We start from the raw sequence: 22,943 nt of genomic DNA on the forward strand, positions 1-22,943 counted from the left end.
ACACTCTTAACCTCAGTCCCTTTTATTGTCCCCCTTTATTGTTACCTTCTTCAACTCTTCAAGACTGTTATTTTACTTAGCCGTTTTCTAGTCTTCCTAAACTAACCAAACTGTTATACTTCATTTTCATCAAAGAATTATGGGGTCTATATACTGCCATGCTGCTGTTCCCTTTTCTTGTTTTTTTTTTGTTTTGTTTTGCATGTTAAATATTCTACTTTAGTTTATACATATCCAGATGCTATAAGATTCTTGAAGTATCAGTTACTTTTCTCATTATTGTTTTACTATTGTTACTTTTAAGAGATGTTAGAGGGTCAATTTGTTTTCTTTTTATCAATTTTATTTATTTTTATTTTTAGAATTATTTTTATATTTATTATTTAGAGTTTATTCACTTTGTATCCCCCTACCCTCCTCCCCTCCCAATCCCATCCTCCCTCTCTCTTACCATTCAGATGGGAGTAAGGTGAAATCTCAGGGTTGTTTTGATTTGCATTTCCTGATGACTAAGGACATTGAACATTTCTTTAATGTTTCTCTGTCATTTGGTATTCCTCTATTGATAATTCTCTGTTTAGCTCTGTACCCCATTTTTTAATTGGATTACTTGATTTGTTGCCATTTAACTTCTTGAGTTCTTTATATATACTGGATATTAGCCCTCTGTCAGATATAGGGTTGGTGAAGATCCTTCCCCAAACTGTAGGCAGTCGTTTTGTTCTGACTATAGTGTCCTTTGCCTTACAGAATCTTTTCAGATCCATGAGGTCCTGTTTATTGATTGTTGCTCTTAGAGCCTGTGATATTGGTGTTCTGTTCAAGAAATTGTCTCTTGTGCCAATGAGTTCAAGGCTCTTTCCCCATTTTTTTTTTCTAACAGGTTTAGTGTGTCTGGTTTTATGTTGAGGTATTTGATCCACTTGGACTTTAGTTTTATGCAGGGTAATAAGTATGGACCTATTCCTATTTTTCTACATGTAGACATCCAGTTAGACTAACACCATTTTTTGAAGATGCTATCTTTTTGTCCATTGTACTGTTTTGGCATCTTTGTCAAAAGTCAGGTGTCCATAAGTGTGTGGGTTTATTTCTGGGTCTTCTGTTCGATTCCATTGATCCACCATTCAGTTTCTATGCCAGTACCATGCAGTTTTTATTACTGTTGCTCTGTAGTACAGCTTGAGATCAGGGATGGAGATATCCATAGAAGATATTTTATCTTAGAGGATTGTTTCTGTGTTTCGTGTTATTCGATATGAAGTTGAGAATTTCTCTTTCAAGGTCTGTAAAGAATTGTGTTGGTAATTTGATGGGAATTGTATTGAATCTGTAGATTGCTTTTGGTAAGATGGCTATTTTTACTATGTTAATTCTGCCAAGCTGTGAGCCTGGGAGATCTTTCCATCTTATGATATGCTCTTCATTTTCATTCTTCAGAGACTGAAAGTTTTTTTTTTTTTCATACAAGTCTTTGACTTGATTGGTTAGAGTTACACCAAGGTACTTTATGTCCTTGTGCCTATATTGAAGGGTGTTGTTGGTTAGAGTTGGTTAGAGTTACACCAAGGTACTTTAATGTCCTTGTGCCTATATTGAAGGGTGTTGTTTCTCTAATTTCTTTCTCAGCCCATTTCTCTTTGGTATACAGGAGGGCCACTGTTTTGGTTTTTTTTTTTTTTTTTGAGTTAATTTTGTATCCAGCCACTTTGCTGAAGGTGTTTATCAGTTGTAGGAGTTCCCTGGTAGAATTTTGGGGGTCACTAAGGTATACTATCATATCATCTGCAAATAGTGATACTTTGACTTCTTCCTTTTCTATTTGTATCCCCTTGATCTCCTTTGTCTTATTATTCTAGCAAGGACTTCCAGAACTATGTTGAAGAGATATGGAGAGACTGGGCAGCCTTGCCTAGTCTCTGATTTCAGTGGGATTGCTTTAAGATTCTCTCTGTTTAGTTTGATGTTGGCTATAGACTTACTGCATATTGCCTATTGCCTTTACTATGATTAGGTATATGCTTTGTATCCCTGATCTCTCCAATACTTTAAACATGAATGGTTGTTGGATTTTGTCAAATTATTTTTTCAGCATCTGAAGAAATTATCATGTAGTTTTTCTCCTTCAGTTTGTTTATATGGTGGATCACATTGATGAATTTCCATATATTCAACCACACTTGCATACCTGGGATGAAGCCTACTTGGTCATACTAGATGATATCTTTGATGTGTTCTTGTATTCAGTTTGCAAGTATTTTGTTGAGTATTTTTGTATCAATGTTCATAAGGGAGATTGGCCTGAAATTCTCTTTCTCTGTTGGGTTTTTGTGAAGGTTAGATACCAAGGTGACTGTAGCTTCATAGAATGAGTTTGGTAGTGTTCCTTCTGTTTCTATTTTGTGGAATAGTTTGAACAGAATTGGAGTTAGCTCTTCATTAAATGTCTGGTAGAAGTCTGCGCTGAAACCATCTGGCCCTGAGATTTTTTTGGATGGGAGATTTTGATGACAGCTTCTATTTCCTTAAGGAATATAGGACTATTTAGTTGATTTACCTGGTCTTCATTCAGCTTTGGTAAGTGTAATCGATCAAGAAAATTGTCCATTTTATTTAGATTTTCAAATTTTGTGGCATATAGGCTTTTGAAGTAAGTCCTAACGATTGTTTGGATTTCCTCAGTGTCTGTTGTTATGTCCCCGTTTACATTTCTGATTTTGTTAATTTGGAAAGTGTTTCTCTGCCTTTTAGTTTGGCTAAGGGTTTGGCTATTTTGTTGATTTTCTCAAAGAACCAGCTCTTGGTTTCATTGATTCTTTGAATTGTTTTATTTGTTTTTAATTGATTGATTTCAGCCCTGAGTTTGATTATTTCCAGCTGTCTACTCCTTTTTGGTGTGTCTGCTTCTTCTTTTTCTAGGGTTTTTAAGTGAGCCATTAAGTTGCTTGAACTGTCTCGAATTTCTTCTTGAAGGCACTTAGTGCTATGAACTTTCCTCTTAGCACTGCTTTCATTGAGTCCCACAAGTTTGGGTATGTTGTGTCTTCATTTTCATTGTATTCTAGGAAGACTTTGATTTCTTTATTTTTTCCCTGACCTAGCTGTCATTGAGGAGCAAGTTGTTCAGTTTCCATGTGTGTGTAGGTTTTTGCTATTTCTAGTGTGGGGAAAAGCCTTGAGCTCATTGGCACAGGATACAACTTCCTGAACAGAACACCAACAGCACAGATGTTAATATCAACAATCAATAAATAGAACCTAATGAAACTGAAAAGCTTCACTAAAGCCAAGGGCACTGTCATCAGAACAAAACTACAGCCTACTGACTGGGAAAAGATCTTCACCAACCCTACATTTGACAGAGGCTAATATCTGGAATATATAAAGAACTGAAGAATTTAAACACCATGACTTCCAATCCTAAATGTTGTGTTTCAATTTGTTCAAATTGCTATTCATATTCTACAGACTACGTGCTTTAATTTTTATTTTGCAGCAAATAAAGTCCATTTATTTATTTGGCACCAAGAATGTTTTCTTCTATTATTGGTATTCTATTATTGGTGTTATTTTTCCACAGTGTCAATTTTAATATGAATGAAGTGATATTCATCTTTTTCTTGAAAATACATATTGCCAGGCCAGTTGGAAGGACAACATCAAGACTATGGCTATGAGAATTTCACTGAGAGCAACCAGATTTTTTATACTTTTATCTGAAACAGAATATAATGGAAATTGTCAGAATCAATACAATTGTAGGTGCCAGCATATAATGACATTTGCAAACTACACATGGTATAGAAGATTAACGTCTAAGACCAATTGTCCATTCAAGCTCCTATGCTTCCTTGACTAAAAAGGGAACATAGAGAGGAACAGAGAGCACCCTGAATGCTTCACTGCCTAAGGTATTGCTATGGCCTCTCAGGAACTAGAAGATTTGTTGTGCTCCAGGAGCCGTGAGCTTTAACCTAAAAACTTATGACACAAGCCTCTTAAGACAGCTAGGCCAAGCCAATTCCATGGTTCTCTGCATGGCAACCAAGAATAGTTTTTGTTCTATCTATCTATCTATCTATCTATCTATCTATCTATCTATCTATCTATCTATCTATCTATCTATCTATGCATATACATGACAACATATTTGCTTTTACATATATATGATGCATTACTTATAATATATTCAGTGTACTTATACATTATATATGTGTATATCATATATACATAATATATATTACATACATATATACTCATAATGTATATAATGCACTTATATGATTTAATTTGACTACAATATGTCTGTTATCACTTATTTTTAGGAAAACATCTTTCCCTTAGCCTACTGAAGCTCTGCTAAACTGCTTGCTTTATGTAGTCTGTTTTCTTGGTTGTCTTAGAAAGATTACCTTGACTAGGATGTCATTTGATACCCACCTGGTCCCTGTCCAGCTCAGGATGGCATTTCAATCACATTTTCAATTATTTTGATTTAATCTAGAAAGTTACTGTACATTAAATTACACATACACGTATGATACACATCAAATGATGAAAATCTAATTGCTACTACTTCCATTTTGAAGACATAGTTACTATGTACAAAAACCTTTATTCCAATTAATCTACTAGCTGTTCTCTTAAATAATCCTGCGAGGTTTATTTAATGTTTTGAGAGGTGGTTTAGTATGGCTTTCCTTTCTAAACATTTCTCTTTCAGATAAACGTATGCTCCATTTCAGAAACATCACATGAAAACCATTTCTAATCACCATGTTTCATATTTTCTGTAAAAGATCTCATTTTTATCTTTCTGTAAATTCTGAAATCTAAAAGCAGGTGTACAGCTCATATCCACTTTCATTTAATATGATCACAATATGTCTCTTATGCTCATAGGAAATTTTCAGTCCTTTATCATGCTGAGGCCCTCCTAACACTCTTGCTGGATGCTCTCAGTTTACTTGGTTGTCTTAGAAAGATTACCTTGACTAGGAAACACACCTGGGAGCTGTCAAGTTTACAATGGCTTTAATCTAGAGAGTTTCTTTACGTTAAGTCAATTTTATTTTATAAATGAAAAAGTTTGTAAAACTATTTCCATTGGCCTTTAATAATATCCTAGCATTATTTATTTTTAACATTATATTAATAACTATAATTCTTTCTTCAGAGACTGGAAATTTTTTTCATACAAGTCTTTGACTTGCTTGGTTAGGGTCACACTAAGATACTTTATTTCCTTTGTGGCTATTGTGAAGGGTGTTGTTTCCCTAATTTCTTTCTCAGCCCTTTTGTCTTTTGTAAACAGAGGACTACTAATTTTTTGAGTTAATTTTGTATCCAGCCACTTTGCTGAAGGTGTTTACCAGCTGTAGGAGTTCTCTGGTAGAATTTTGGGAGTCACTCAGGTACACTATCATATCATCTTTGACTTCTTCCTTTCCAATTTGTATTCCCTTGATCTCCTTTAATTGTCTTATTGCTTTAGCAAGGACTTCAAAAACAATGTTGAAGAGATATGGACAGAGTGGGCAGCCTTTCTTTTCCCTAATTTCAGTGGGATTGATTTGAGTTTCTCTCCATTGAGTTTGATGTTGGCTATTAGGCTTGCTGTATATTGCCTTTACTATGCTTAGGTATGTGCCTTGTATCCCTGATCTCTCCAAGACTTTAAACATGAATGGCAGTTCAGTGTCCAGGTGGGTTCCATAGTAATGGGAACAGGGACTGTCTCTGACATTAACTGATTGGCCTGCCCTTTGATCACCTCCCCCTGAGGGAGGAGCAGCCTTACCAGGACACAGAGGAAGACAATTCAGCCACTCATGATGAAACCTGATAAACTAGGATCAGAAAGAAGGGGAGGAGGACCTCCCCAATCAGTGGACTTTGGGATGGACATGGGTGGAGAAAAGGGAAGGAGGATGTGATTAGGAGGGGAGGAGGGAGGGAGTTACATGGGGGAATGCAAATTGAATAAATTGTAATTAATAAAAATAAAAAAAGATCTGTTGACAAAAAACAAAACAAAAACACAAAATATTAACTATAATTCTTTTTTCAATAGAAAATATATATTAAAGTTACAAACCACTGTTTTTCTCAAGTGTTTACAACCAAATACATTTGAAAAAGGCTGATGCTCTCCTGCCTTTGGTCATTTTCTGGTAGTGGATGCTACATTTTTCTGTGTTATTGGATACATGATGTATTGGGCTTTATTATTTCTCAAGAAATTCCAAAATAAAATGAATATTTTACATGATTATTTGTCTATCCATTTATAATTTATATATGCATTACATTTTTAAAAGATGTTACAATGTTATAGGTACATTCATGCCACAATACCTATACTTTTCATGTGAATCTTTGGTGATAAGTAATTTAGTGAAATATATACTTACTTGTGACAAGGTTACATTCATTCACAGTGTTATTCAATAGTTTAAAAAAGAACTCTAAGGTGTAATCAGAATACAATATCTATTGTATAAAGTGAGTTTACTGTTGTAATGGATAAGACGGGGTGACTACTATGGTAACAATTTAACTGTGGCACCATGGTCCAATTTCAGCATTGTTAAAATCCTAAAGTTATTATAACATTGTAAAAATTTAAATTAAAATATTGTAAATAAAAAAAATCAAGTACCTTATACTCGACCACACACACACACACACACACGTTTTGTTGCAGGCCGGGCCAATTCACCTCATCTCCTCATCTAATTTATAAGGCACGGGCAAATGTTTTTTTTTTTTTTTTTTGTTGTTGTTGTTGTTGTTGTTGTTTTATATTTCCACCCAAGATGGCATTATAAGCTGCTATGAAATGTGATGTCTTTGATGAATACTATTAAATTTTTATTTTTTATATTAATTACAGTTTATTCACTTTTTATCCCAGCTGTAGGCCCCTCCCAACCCCATCCTCCCTCATCTCTTCTTACGCCCCTCTCCAATGTTATTAAAATGGACAGAATCTGACTGCTTATATACAACTATCATGGGGGCTCAATTTTTATCTGTCAAAAGGCTAATCACATGGCTTGTACTTGGTTTATTATCAATTGTCTCCACAAAGCTCAATTAAAACTGTTGACTTTTCAGTAGCATTTTGTTGCATCATATTTTATTAATCTGAAGGTGACATGGCAGCAAAACTCTTCATTTTTTTTCAATAAAAATGTTAATTTACAATTCAAAACTTTAAATGAATATATAAGTAATAAGTATGTTAGTTAATACATTAGATGAAATAAAACATGATGCCTTTAAAGAATATTTACAATGGTAAGTGTCACAGTATTTGTGTGTAATCTTAGTCATTAACATCTAAAACTTGTTTATGAATAAGCCTACATAGTCTTTAGTGTATCATTATAAAGTCTTTCTTAAGATTTTCCCTGTATAGTAATCTCCACATACAATTTGTCTTTTGATATAAATTCAATAACATTTCAGTCTTATATTTCAGTATATCACATCTTTACCACTCCTAATAATAAAACATTTGCTTATTAACTTTTTAACACAGGATGGTGCTTTTTAGCTCATGCTGGCCTTGAATTCATAATTTTGGTTGAGCTTTTCAGAATGCTGGGACTGTAGGTCTGTGCCTCATTTGTTCTCACTGTTAGTAATAATTCAAATGTATTATTTGTAAAAATGAAAATGGTAGAATTTTCTTGAAAATAAACTTATTTTTAATTTATTATCACACGTTGGATTGAATTGTTTAACATTTATTTCAATGGGCATTTAAGACAATTGTATATAATTTATTTATACCAGAAACAGATCATATTTGAATTTAGGACATCACTTTTATTCAGTGCTGCAATGTTATTAAAATGTTAAATATTTCTTGTAAATAGAGTATTATTCTATCAATTCATATAAATTGTCCAACAATAACATATACATTGAAATTACTGTTCTAATTAATATATTCACAACATTCAAATTCTATCATATATATCATTCTAATGGAGCTCTTCACTTCTGTAGATATTCTGATGGAGAATCTGAGATTGTGGGTAATATTCTGACAGAGCACTTTATTCCTAAAGGGAACAAACATTTTCAGGTGCCAATGGCAAAGAAATTTTCAGTGATTTAAACGTCATTGTTTTACATAAGTGTGTATATATATTTTTTTAAAGAAATAATTTTTAAAAAAATAATTATACTTCATACATTGCTTGTCTGGGACCACAAGGATTGGTACTTGCTCATAGCTTTTAGCAAACCTTTGTAGTCAAATTACAGTTTCATCCTCACCACCCACAAGAGCTGGTCAGTGCCCTTCCAATACAAAGTGATGTCTTTATGTTTGATACTAAGTAATTCTTTTATTCTCACTCCAATAGGTGCACTCTCTTAGTTCTATAATTTAAAGCTGAGATTTTATTTTAGCTAATGATTAAATGTTATTTTTCACCATATAGGTCCAAAGTGGTACCCTTCTCGAGTTGGCCTACAATTAGAATGTGGTAAGATCATTTTCAACCAATCAACTTATTTAATTTATAATCTGTCTTGTTTCCTCAATAGCTCACATTTATTACTTAGTGTATACATGTAACTATTATCTTATTTGAGTTTAATCCTTGAGTGCTTCTCCATTTTATCTTTGAACATTATTTTTTTTAAAAATTCCTTTTATGCTTCCATTAATAGAATATTATGATAAAAGGGAGCAAAATTAATGAAACAGAGAAAAATACAACACCCACTAATAGATGTCACATCAGAATTTCAGTAGGTAAATCCGTAAATGAGTCCTACTTGAGAACCAGTATTATTGACTTTTCACCAAACTGGACCTAACACTTAAAACTTTCTGTTTATAGGAGTGCTGTAGCTAAAATGTATATTTGGATTTCTGCAAGGTGTATAGAATGTAGTTGCAAAAGTTACAGAAGTATATTTGTAGGAGTTACATTTAAAATATAGTATATTTTCTTAATCCTTTGCTAATCATCATGGTCACCAAGCTAAAATTTCACTAGAATTAAAGTCAAATTCCTATGTCACAAAAAGTTTGAACGATTCTCTATTTTTTTTCTATTTTTTAAAAATATATTCTACTTTTCTCTGAGAGCTGTATGTTGAACATATATTTATTACATTTTTAGAATTCATGCAATTTTAGTCCAATTGATATCATAATCATATTTTCAAGGCAAATTCTTACCTCACTGAGCTCAAGAGAACAAAAACCTCATCCTATTTGTATGGACCTCCAGGGTGTATAACTTGTACTAAAAATTGGTTGTAGTATACTTAAACAAACCCCTAATTTAAGGAAGCCAGTGTGGGAGTGGCATAGGTGTCAGTCAAATATAATTTCTATTAAAGGCATTCTCCAAGGGACTAAAGAGTTTATTTGTTAGCACAAATTTTCTGGTCACTAAGAATTTTTTTTCGTTTGGTTCTTGGGGCCTGAAAGTGGTCTGAGCAAATTAAAACTACTTCCTACGTGTTTGGACAGAAACTAAGTCATTGAGGTAAGCAGTGTATTGTAAAAAAGAGAAGATTATTTTGGTTACCTTAATTTTACCTTTCTACTTACCAAACTATAGGAAAATTATTGCTCTGTAAGTTAATAACAAAAGCCAATAAATTCTATAAATGTTTTTTTCTCTGTGTGTGTATATGTGAGAGAGAGAGATGGTTCTGCAGAAATTTGTAGAAGACAAAAGAGGATATAGGGTCCACAGGAGCTAAAATTACAGATGGTTTTGAGCTGCTCAGCATGAGTCCTGAAATCTACCTTGGGACCTCTGGAAAATCAAACATCTTTTGTTATAGCTGAGCCATCTCTGCAGTCCCATTATTCTATAAATTTTTCAAAGTGTGGAATCGGACCATGTTATAGATTCAATATTTTACATATGAATCCATAATAGTTACAACTATTACCATAAAAGAAGAAAACGTGAGTCCAGAACAAGTCAGTACTACAATACCTATCGAAATGTGCCCCTGGGATGCATTTAACAGTATAATTTGCTTAATGAGTAATTGCATCATAAAATTATCACCTTAATTTCTTTATATAAGAGATATTGTTAAGACAAAATTCAGAATAATTTTTATGTAATGTACTAAATGGCAAAAATTCATTTAGCCAAGCGGCTCTTTTTGAACTGGTTGTAGTTTGTTGAATTTGGATGGACTCAAACATTCAGCTGCAACCATCTTTCAGATAATCTGTTAGCTAAAGCAATCAGGAGACATCTTCCCAGAGTCAGAAAGGAGATACCAGCTGTCAAGGAGGAGAGCTACATTCATACTTAAAACAACAGAGAAATAAATGAAGTGTGTTTTCTTTTTCCTTGTCTGTGTTATTACGCTTCATTGTGTTCTGGTTGGCACACTTGAAATTCTTCTTGCTAAAGTGATTTAAATGCCGTGCAGGGGCACAATCCTGTAATCCCAGCAACAGACCAGCAGATCTTTGTGAGTTTGAGGCTAGCCTGTTCTACAAAGCAAGTCCAGGACAGCCAAGGCTATAAAGAGAAACCCTGTCTTGAAAAACAAACAAACAAACAAAAAGTGATTGATATGCCATACTGAAAAGCTGAAACATGAGTATAAGTGGATTTTGTCTTCACTACCAATATGAAAAGTGCACACCCTGCATACAATATCTATTCCAAACACCGAGATGTAGGGTGTCCTCAATCTAGCCCAGTATTTAGACCAATTTTCTGAAGACCGCCTTGGTTTGACCTTGTTTGGACAGGAAATCATGGGCTTTTAAATAGAAAAGGAATGATCTACAAGGGTGCCAGGTCCTTGTCTTGGTATGTTCCTGCCTATGTCTGTATTTCTTCCTTTAGTTAAATACATTTTCTAGAAATGTAAAAGACAGGGTTTGTGAGTCCTAATTTTCAGAGTGGCATAAAAGATTAGGGCTCAGAAAATGGCTTAGTAAATACAGAGTTTGTTATGCAAATTTGTATCTGCAGCCCTCATGTAAGAGGCAGATGTGGGGAATATAACCCAGGGATTGACTGAGGGCAATAGTGTCAGGAAAATCCTGGGAGTTTGGGGGTAAGCTAGGATCAGGAAGAGAGATGGAAAATGAAGATACTGAGGCCAGCTTCTGTCTTTGACCCTTACAGGTTCAGGAGAATGCAAAGACACGTACATCTCCCCTACACACACACACAAATACACACAGAGATTGGTACGATTTATGATGTATCTGGTGTCTAATTTTCAAAAGTGTTGATGGGAATGTGTTGGTCGTCCTCCCAAGGGTCAGCCCGTGGATAAGGACAGGGAGTTCAGGCTGAGGGGGTGAAAAGCTCCGAGTCATCACACAGACACCTGGAGTCAGGAGAATGCAATCCAAGGGCAAGCAGAGTCAGACTCATTCATTGCTGAAGAGAGAGCAGATGATAGAGCTTTGGGCAACCAATCAGGTCCTTCACACCACCTCTGAGCCTGCTATTGGTTGTTTGTCTCTGGGCGTACTCTACAATGTAAGGTCACCAGATCACTTACTTTCTGCCTGCCCAATTTTTCCCATAGTCACATCAGCAGAAGCTACCCCAGGCAGTGAGCACTAAAGCCTTTTCCTGGGGATGCCCAGACAACTGCTTTTAAAACAAATATTTCAACGTTTTGTTACTAGAGGTTTTAAAAGATAATAGCAGAACACAAATTGATTGCCCTTTTAAAGAACCCAATAAATGCCTGTCAGAAATGTTTTCAGCATACTTTCAAAGATACAAAAAGAAGAAATTTCATTTTTTTTCACTCTTACAAACATTCGTTGTCATAGTAATATTGGCCATTTTGATTTCGAATTGCTTTCTATGTCATGTTTACTTTCTATTTTTATATAATAAGTTAGCAAAAATGACACTTAAAAGCAACATATATATCCAATATATACGTTGGATTTTTTTTTTTTTGGTCTAAAATACAATAAAGCTGGAGTCAAGTGCTGGCTAAGCTGAATTTTCATGGAAAAACAAAACTAAACAACAACAACAACAACAACAAAAACTTGAGTCATCTTCCTTCCATCTTTTCATAAAAACCAAAAGCAGTCTAAATTTTGCTCTGAAATATTTTGGAAAACTTTGTGTATTTGGACAGTAGATACAATATTGAGAGACTCAATATTTTCATGACTCAGAACATCGGCATTCATATCACCCTATCACACAGTGTTTCTTTGAGACCTGATGACAACTTTGCTATAAGTCGGATGTAAGTTGTATTCTATTGTCACAGATATTACAGGTTTTAAAAATGGACTTGAACATGTACCAGAAGTACATTTCAACTTGAGGAATTGTTTTTTCAGATACTTAATTATAGTGTATCAGTTATATTGATTATAAAGCCCAGTCAAACTGCTTGAAATAAGTATTTCTTTAAGTATTACTTTAATCATGAGATCTGCATGATTTTTAGCAGCCTTGGTGCACAGAGACAGTCTATCACAGAAATGAATTCAGGAGCTGTGTTACTCAAATGGAATGGTTCATTTCTGATGATATTCAGGTTTGTTATACAAAATAATGACTGCATAAAAAGAATTCTAAGAAGTCACCAGTTTCATATTATCAAACCCTTTCATAAAATGCCATGCACTCTGCCCAAAGTTTGATTATGAGTTTCAGCCTCTGCTTCAATATCTCAAACAGTAGAATCTTTAAAAAGCCCTCTGTGGTAAGCTCCTGTCTTGTTCCCTGTCTTCTCCTGCTTCCTGTGTCTATCAGGTATGCCCTTCTAAGTGAGGATTGAACATCTACTCTAGGGTCTTCCTTGTTGTTTAGCTTCTTTAGGAGTACAGATTTTAGTATGTTTATGCTATATTATATGCCTAATAACCACTTATGAGTGAGTGTATACCATGTGTGTCTTTTCGTTTCCAGGTTACCACCCTCAAGATGATCTTTTCTGGTTTCCACCACTTGCCTGCAAACTTCATGATTACCTTATTTTTAATAGCTAATAGCTGAGTTGTATTCCACTGTGTAAATGTACCACAATTTCTGTATCCATTACTCCACTGAGGTACATCTAGGTTGTTTCCAGATTCTGGCTATTACAAACTTTGGACAGAATGCATGGAATTTTGTGAAAGAAGGGGAGATTAAAAGAACTGGAGAAGACAGGACCTCCAAAAGGAGACAAACAGAGCCAAAAAAACCCTGAGCTCTTGAAGCCCTGAAGAGAATGATACATCAACTAAAGACAATGCATGGAGACAACCTAAAACTCACTCAGATGTAGCCCATAGACTCAGTCTCCAAGTGGGTGTCCTAGTAAGGGGAGCAGAGGCTGTCTCTGGCATAAACACAGTGGCAGGCTCTCTGATCACCTAATCCTTGCTGGTGCAGCCTTGCTAGGCCACAGGAGAAGACAATGCAAAAAATCATGATGAGACCTGATAAGCTAGGATCAAATAGAAAGGGAAGAGGACTTCGCCTATCAGTGGACTGGGGGAGGGGTATAGGGGATGAAGAGGGAGGGAGGGTGGGATTGAGAGGAGAGGAGGGAGGGGGCCACAGCTAGGATAAAAACTGAATAAATTGTAATGAATGATAATAAAAATGTCAAAAAAAGTAACTCTTTGACACTGTGTCACAAAATTTAAATTCTGTTTTCTCATTGCTTTTATTTTAGGTGGCCCTTTTTTGAAGGACTACATCACCATTCAAAGTGTCGCAGCTTCCTCAATTATCACACTCTATTTTACAGACTTAGGTCAACAAGTCAGTTGGACCACAGTAAGTTTCAATTGGAGTTTACCACATCAGCCCCACTGTTTTTAATTTCATGTTTATCTGTTAGCATTGGTTTGCTTTCTTTCCCCAGTGATAAGAATTGAACCCAGTGCTCTATTTAGTTAATTTAATATCTCACAATATGTGTCAAATTAATTTACACACATTTTTATTTTTAATATATTCTTTTAAATATTAGAATGATGTTTTAAAGTCTACTGTAATTATAGCAAAATAAGTGGACAAATTTCTACTGAAACACTCTTTTGGCTTCTATTTTTTTTTTTTTTTTTTTGAAAACAACTGTGGCTCTCAAACGTGTTACATCTGAATTTAATGAAATAGAAACAGGAAGGTTACACCAAAGGAAATGAAAGGGAAAAAAAATTTGAAACCACTTCAAGAGACTGAACAACTCATGATTGATGCAATCAAGCAACAGAAAATCTTCAACAGCCAGAGTAAACTCTGTATGTGTTTTAGTGAAAAGAAAAATCTAATGTGATGAGTAATCCTTGCTGTGATCTGCAGATAGCAAGGCCTTCTCTGTTTTCATTTTCTTTTCACAATAGGCATCTTTTATGCATACTCTTCAAAACTGAACAATTTTTGAATTACAATATAATCTGTATTTATAGTGCATTTATATCAGTTTTTTAATTCAAAATGGATTTTGTTTTGTTGTTGCTAAAATTAGTTTTATCATTCATAACATTTTGAGAACTTTTCTTATGTAATCAACTTTAAACATGTTAAGTGTGGCGGCTGGAGAGACAGCTGAGCACTTACTGCTGCCTGTTCCTGCAGAGGCTCCAGATTCCGTTCTCAGCATCCACTGATTTCTCACTTTTCTCAGTCAAATACTTAGGAACTCCACAGGTGCTGCATGCCTGTGTTGCACAGACATGCATATAGAGAAAACACCCATGCATATTAAATAAGCAAATGAATATTAAGAAAACAATAAGTATACATGCTTAGTTACATAATAAAGACCTTCTCTAAGGCATAGGTTCATATTTTTATTTCTTAATTAAAATGCTGACATATTTGTTACCTTTCCAAGTTAATTTTAAGATACCTTCAGTATTTAGTAATGAGTTCTTCTATAGTGGGGTTATTACACTTGTGTTATTGGTATTGAAAATTTGTATTAGTTTCCTAACTGTCAAAAGGTTATGTGCTAAATTCTTAAACTAGGCACTGAATTTAAAATAATATTAATTCTTCTGAAACATAGGAATGTTAAAGTAAATTACTAATGTAGGCATTTGGAAAAATATTCTTAACATTTAATACGAAGCTCAAGTGTGCTTAGTTAAAGATATTTCAGATAGGTAGATACGATCTAAAAAGATTCAATTATTTTGGACTCTGAGCAAACACAATAGAAAGTAAATTTTGTTTACAGGAGTTGTGACAAGGTGAAAGGCATCAGCCATGAGGAGTTCACCAGAAACTTCCATCTGCACATGGGGATAAATAAAGAGAAGTACTAACGTAGAATTCTTTGATAACTGTACTGGAAATTTATACCTCATTTGAGAGGAAAGTCATCTAAGTGACACAGAGAACTCTGGAAATAGGTTGAGCACTCTTAAATCAGCCCTTATGGTTAACACATTCTTTTGCTCTAAATTAGTCTTACTAAATACTTTAAATACACATTTCAATCACACCTACTTTGATTTCACTAAATTGTATAGTAGAAAATTTTTATCCCATATAAAATTTATATACATTTATTAAATATTAAAATGTATATGAACAGTAAGTCATTTTATAGAGTCAATGAAAACTGTTAGATGTATCCAAATCAAATAATGGTTTGACTTGTATCTTATCCAAAGCATTGGAGGTCAGTAATTAATGAAAAATATTCTTTACTAAATGACTTAGTTGAGTGGCTAAAATATTAACACATTTCTCACCACACAAACACTGTTATCTAAAGGGAGTATTTTTCATCGTTTCCCATGTACTTGAGTGTGTATGTATGTATTCATAGCTCTAAGCTATTTATCTCCACCACATATTCACATATGTGCTACACAATTCAAGACACAAAATTATTTAGTCACTAAAGAAATGTTGTCTGTCATACGACTTCTGTGTGGTCATCTGTACTTATAAAGCAACTGATCTTTGTTATGCTATTTATTTCTTATATTTGGAGAATGCATTGTTAATGGGACCAAATAAGTTTGAGAAAAACATTTATTTTTCTCTAAGTCTTGTTCTTTGGGACTCACTCTGTTTGATGCATGATGAATACAAACTTTCATTTAATTGTTAACAATTTATTTTACACATCCACAATAAATTTACTTGAAATGCGAAGTTTTTTTTCAAAGATTTGCTGTTATGTACAATTATTTGTGTACATAATTATATAAGATTCCACAGATGTTCCAAAGGCTCACAAGAACTTCCACTGTTTAATTAAAGTAATACATTTTTCAAATTTTTTTACATAAATGTATAAAGGATAAAATTGAAGGAAAAAACACATTAACGTAGTCTAAACTAAATAAGTTAGAACTCGAGTGTAGAAATCAAAATAAAAACAAGGCTTTACTGTTTATAATGGAATTTTCAGACTTTGTGAGTCCTCATCACTTGTTTGTTTTCTGTGTGCATAGCTTCTATTTGAACTCCTTTTCATCAGTACACCAATTCCATTTTTGTAAGCTACTACAGTAATGCATTTATGCAGTCTTTGCCTTTTGTCATAAAACTATTTCTGATAACTTTTTCAATTTAATACAGTAACTTTTGTCTTTTCTTTTATTTGCCCTCAAATGAACATTTTGAAAGGGACATTGTCCAAAAGTTAGTGTCATTCTCTACTGCATTCAAGATTTATAATTCATATCTAGTTCCATTTGAACCACTATGTTTCAGCATAGGAAATATTTGTGATAAAATGTTGGCTTTTAAATTGTATTCATATCTGTGAGCATACCATCCTAAATTTTATTTAAGATATGACAGAGAGAAAAACATAGTTTAATTTCCTCTGACTCTGAAGAACTTCATACATAATATCTGATAAAATTTTATTAGCTTAAATTATACTGGCTTTTCATCAAATTTTACTATTATTCACAACATTTTTCATATTGGACATATCATACAGAATTTGCTAAAATTTGACTTTGTTAAATTAGATGGCACTGAAATAAATATTTTAAACATTTTTATATGAAGCAAACAGCCTTCTTATTACAAAATATCAACTGAAACTTATTATAAGATATTAATAATAGTAAATGATATCTCTCTCTCTCTCTCTCCTCCCCTTTCTTGCTGAAATAGGGTTTCATATTGTCCCCTTTTTGGCTTCAAACTCACAAAAGTTCCACTGTTCTATTCTCCCGAATGCAAGGGTACACATGAGCCAGCATGCTAAGAAGAGCAGTCTCATTGCATTTCACAAGACAAAAATTATTATAAATTCTTGTGTGGAGTTTATTTTACCAAAAAATTGTGTGTTTTTACATTCTTTTTATTATTATTGCTAGTCTTTTTTTTTTTTTTTTTTTGGTCATGATATATACGTTGCTATCATAAGAATTGTAACTACAACCACAAAACTGTGCACATAAATATATAATATTACATATTCCATTATCTAAAGGTAAATATATGTTCATATATAGTACACAATTACACTACTGTATAAGCATATGCACGTGTAGATACATCCTAACATGCAATTTAGGCTGGCCTTAACTCGTGATCTTCTTCACTCAGATTCAATACTGCACGCATTAGTCCAAACTTTTTTAGATGAATTAATTTAAATAAGACAGTCCTCTACAGGCATGCCCACAGGACAACATAATGAAGAAAATTTCTCATTAAGACTATCTTCCCAAGTAATTTCGGATTATGTCCAGTTTATATTTTAAGCTAAGTATCACACGGTATAGGGAAGATACCTAATAAACATTCAGAAGGAAAACAGGATAGACACCAGAAGCGGCAGTAGAGAGGGAACAGTAGGGAAGCCTACCACAAGTGTCCTCTAAAAGATAAAACATTTCAAATAGACAAGGTTTAGTCTTCTATTTTTAATGATAGTCAAGTTAGTTCAGATGATTTTGCACTGTTTCTATTGAAGTCTGCTACAAAGTTCAAACTCAGAGGATACAGAACTACTTGTTTTTCTAGTTTCACATCTGTCATATATTTTTTGTATGTGCGTGTGATGGGTACATACTTAAATGCGTAATGAATAGCGAACATGTGAAAGCTCAAGCGAAACTATTTTAAAATAACTATCATGTTGTCATAGAAATGCTTTGATATGTGCAGATTATGGTACCGCGCAAATGTTTGTGCACATAGCTACATTAACCTAACTCTGGATACTTTCAGTACAACAAAATAGTTGTTTAAAATCATCTTTAAAATTATCTCTACAGTTTCCATTCTCCTTAACCCTAAGTGGGTTTTTCGAGAAAGATTTATTTGCAGCTGTATCTAGTTTGTTTTTAGATATTCAGCATCTATTAATATATCACACCAACTCATGTATTTGATGAATGTTTATTAATGTAGGTAACTCTTAAAATATTTATAAAACTATTTTTTAAGACCAAAATCTCCTTTATATTTCAGGTCTTTTTGGCGGAATACTCGGGACCTCTGCTAATATACCTTCTCTTTTACTTGAGGTGCTCATACGTTTATGATGTGAAAGAAAGCTCTAGATGGCCCCGGCACCCTGTTGTACAGTAAGTGACACATGGTGGACACAGGGTGACAGGTATACTCCTAATTATGATAAGATAACTTCTCCATGATTATATTATCAGAAATTAAAGCAAACCTAACTGTTGGACCAGTGGATCTTAGCCCATAGCACAGTATGAGGGATCAGGTATCTACCTCCTGATCACATGCATGGTTGAGTCACAGCTACCCCTAACAACAGAAAAAAAATGTTGAAACATACAGCATAGCACAAGAAAAATTATAGTCAAGGTTCATAGTATAATCATTACTAAGTCATACAGATTTTATGTAACAAAGTTGGAGAGCCTGAAGTTGAATAATAGAGCACACCTTTAATCCCATCATCCTGGTGGAGGGAGGATGAGTTTTGTAAGTTCAGGGACAGCCTGGTCTCCAAGCCCTCATAGTTTCCTAACATTTAGATTTCCCACATTATACTTGCTTTTAGTGATATATTAGGTCCAGTTAGATCTCTCCACGTTGTTCCAAGATCTCTGCTCCTGCCTCTGTTCTCCTAGCTCTGCCCCTCTCCCTCCTTTGCCTCCCACCTTCTGTCCTCTGGCTCCTCCCTCTCTTCCTGGTTCCTTTTCCTTGCTCAATAGTGTGGCTAGCTGCTTTATTTTGGCATGTTTACACAAAGTTGAGACAGGTGATGCTTAAAAAAAGTGTCTGGATTGAAACCAGAGAGTGGGGGACAGTAATCAGCATTTGAATGAAGAAGAGTAAAGTGTATACATTCCAAAAGAACATTATAGCAAGGTTTCCCCTTTAAGTCCAATAAAAAACCCCTTTTCTTTCAATACAATAATAATTATGAAAGCTGTTAAGTAAAATCTACATACGCAATGTCCAACAGGAGGCTGTGTTTTGCTCCTGAGCCAGTTAAAGAGTCTCTTTTAAAGAGACAGTAATTGACATGGGACTTTTTAGGTTTTAAAGTTTGAGTTTTTCTTTTTTACTGGGAGCTTATTCTCCCCACCAAATTATGATAAAGTATAATTTAAGGGGTGTGGATACTTAGATTAGTTGGGTGACATTTGTTTAAATAAAGTTTGGCCATAAAGCATAACTGCCCATTCTATATAAACAAGGCGATAGGACAAATAGCTACAACATATATAAAAATCTAGGGGTAAACCTCAAAACAGGTACAAGATACCTATGGTATGCTTATATTCTAAATTAAAAAGGAATTTATATAAAGGTTACTTAAAACATGCATTTTCTATTGCTCAAGGCAACCAGCTTGTCTCTAATGAGAGGCTTCTCTAGGGAAATAGGTAGCAGTTTGTTCTAATACAATAGGCACTCAAGACCCCCCCAAAAGATATTTTAATCTATCCAACCTCGTTTGGATTTCAACAGAGGACCCTAGGGAAGATGCTCAATCTTCACTCAGAAGGGCATATCTGATAGACACAGGAAGCAGGAAAAGACAGGGAACAGGACAGGAGCCTACCACAGAGGGACTCTGAAAGACTCTACCCACCAGGGTATAGAATCATTGCTAAACTTTGTACAGAATGCAGGGAATCTTATGGAAGAAGAGGGAGATAGAAACACCTGGAGGGGACAGGAATTCCATAAGGAGACCAAAAGAGCCAAAAAACCTGGGCCAGTGCTCCAACCAAAGACCATGCATGAAGAGGATCTAGACCACCTGCTCACTTTCCAAGAAGGTTCCCTAGTAAGGGAAGCAGGGGCTGTTTCTGGCATGAACTCAGTGGTGGGCACTCTAATCACATCCCCCTGGAGATGTGTAGCCTTGCCAGGTCACAGAGGAAGACAGTGTAGTCAGTCCTGATGAGACTTGATAGGCTAGGGTCAGAAAGAAGGGGAGGAGGACCTTCCTTATGAGTGGACTAGGGGCATAGGGGGGGAGCAGAAGGATGGTGGGTAAGACTGGGAGGAGACAAGGGAGGGGGCTGTAGACAGGATAATAAAGTGAATAAATTGTAGTAAATAATAAATAAATTGAAAAAAAAGAAATAGCTCTGAAATAAATTGAATGGCTTAATACATGAACACATTACTTTTCTTTTTACTTTGATTAATTAATTGTCAGAATAAAACTATTGAATCTAATGACTTCATATATCAGTGAACTGTGATACAAAGCAGTTTAGCACACTGTAGAAACAGAGTATGGCTAATGCAGCCTTTCACAAAGGGACAGAAAAAAAAAAGATTCTTGGTAATGATACACTTGTCAAGGAATCTTTGAAATATTAAGCTCTTTATTTTTCTTATATAGAATGTCTAATTAATTTAGACAGTGAGTTTCAGACCTTGGGAAAGGAAAATAATGCCACATGTATTTTAAGAGTGAATTCTACCATATATTGAATATACAGCACAGTTTGGAAGATGAACTATTTTAGTGTCAAGTGAACTGACTGACAGTAATTACTACTCTTACACCCAAACAGCATGTTTGATAACATCTTAGTAACAAATACATCTGCAGAACATATTTTTCAAAGCAGCAAATATGTTAAGCTTCCACAAATAATTTCATTATACTTACACAAGCATCCCTTATTTTTAGATTTAAGAAGTTAGCACAGATCGCTAAAAACATTTTGCACAATTCTAAGGAATGTGATCTCAAAATGACCCCATTAAAGATTAAGAACATGTTCATATCAAATTATTGATCATAGAAAGCAAAGAAACTGTTGTGATTTTTCTTGGGTGCCTCAAAGAACTTGCATGCAAGGACACATTGCTGAATATACCAACGACTTTAGACTTTCCACTTGAAAAAAATCTGGTTAGAGCTGACCTGAAATACTCCTCCTTAGGACCAATTGTCATAGTAATGCAAGAAAGGATGAAAACTGCCTAGGAGAAGAATAATCAATAATCATATCCAGCTGTAAATTTACAAACCACATCAACCAGCTTAGCAAAATATTCAATAGTTTAGTAGTGGCACTTTATCTTGGGGTCTACCAATATCTATCTATTTTGACTGAAGGCCCATAAGACAGATGACACTTTGCCTCATATTGTACTCCTGTGCTTAGTAATATGCGGGGATTATTTGATGTTTTATGTTCATGGTGTCACTACCATGAACACATTACTTACATTTCTTATTTAACTAACACAGATCTTGCTCTGATAAACTCTTTGTCATGTATTAAATAAGACAAAAGTTTTATTCTTCTCAATCATTTAAAATATATTATCATAAAGATCATCCTAAGTGAGTTATCAGAGAAGCAGAAAGACACACAGAGATATATATTCATTTATAAGTGGATATTAGACATATAATAAGATGTAATAAAATCTGTACACCTAAAGAAGCTAAGCAAGGAGAAGGACCATGGGTAAGATGATCAATCCTCATACAGAAAGGCAAAGGGGATGAACATTGGAAGAGGGAGAAAACAGGCAACAGGACGGGAGCCTGCCACACAGGGCCATTGAAAGACTTTACCCGCAAGGTATCGAAGGAGATGCTGAGAGTCACAGCCAAATTTTGGGCAGAGTTCAGGGAATCTTATGATAGAAAGGGAATATAGTAAGACCTGGAGGGGACAGGAGCTCCACAAGGAGAGCAACAGAACCAAAATATCTGGGCAAAGGGGTCTTTTCTGAGACTGATACTCCAGCCAAGGACCATGCATGGAGCTAATCTTGAACCCCTAGAACCCTTGCACAGATGTAGCTCATGGCAGTTCAGTGTCCAAGTGTGTTTCCTAGTAATGGGAACAGGAACTCTTTCTGAAATGAACTCAGTGGCTGGCTCTTTGATCACCTCCCCCTAATGGGTAAGCAGCCTTACCAGGCCACAGAGAAAGACATTGCAGCCAGTCCTGATGAGACCTGACAGGGTAGGGTCAGATGGAAGAGGAAGAGGTCCTCCCCTATCAGTGGACTTGGAGAGGGACATGGGAGGAGATGAGAGAGGAAGGGTAGGATTGGGAGGGGAGTAGGGAGGGGGTTCAGTGGGATACAAAGTGAATAAACTGTAATTTATAAAAATATAAATAAATTTTAGAAAGTGAAAAAAATTAAGAATAATGAACTTTTAAATGTAAATTTTCTTACAATAAAAATAGTTAAATGTGTTAATAAAAAGTCTGTTCAAGCAAATTGGGCACCCTAAAAGACATTTGACATTTACTTTCAAAATAGTAGTTATATAAAATGGCAAGAACGAAGAGCCTTAAACTACAAGGGAAACAAGAATATGAAGAGACAAATGTGACAATGTGTCAGGTAGTCAAAACCAATCAAATAAAGACTGCATTATGACAGAATAGAAAATGAAATTAAAAAACCTCTCAGTTTTATAGTACTTTCTAAAGGACAAGCAGACAATTAAAAAGTAATTTTTGATATTGCAAAATGTCAACTGCACTCAACGTAGGCATTGGTTATTTTTAAACTTGTTCATTATCTGCTTCAATCCCCAGG

General features: G+C 34.6%; 1 protein-coding gene across 1 annotated transcript in view; it reads left to right on the top strand.

Moving 5' to 3' along the window:
* Tecrl (trans-2,3-enoyl-CoA reductase like) overlaps nucleotides 1-22,943 on the top strand; it is a 76,758-nt gene that overhangs the window by 31,477 nt on the left and 22,338 nt on the right. The window contains exons 3-5 of the mRNA XM_055629362.1: nucleotides 8,460-8,504; nucleotides 13,669-13,772; nucleotides 18,396-18,511. Of these exons, the coding sequence (XP_055485337.1) occupies nucleotides 8,460-8,504; nucleotides 13,669-13,772; nucleotides 18,396-18,511 (265 nt within the window). The remainder of the gene's footprint in view (nucleotides 1-8,459; nucleotides 8,505-13,668; nucleotides 13,773-18,395; nucleotides 18,512-22,943) is intronic.

Source organism: Psammomys obesus, unplaced genomic scaffold (genome assembly GCF_907164565.1).
Source record: "Psammomys obesus unplaced genomic scaffold, mPsaObe1.curated_primary_1811, whole genome shotgun sequence".
In the NCBI taxonomy this organism is placed as follows: Eukaryota; Metazoa; Chordata; class Mammalia; order Rodentia; family Muridae; genus Psammomys; species Psammomys obesus.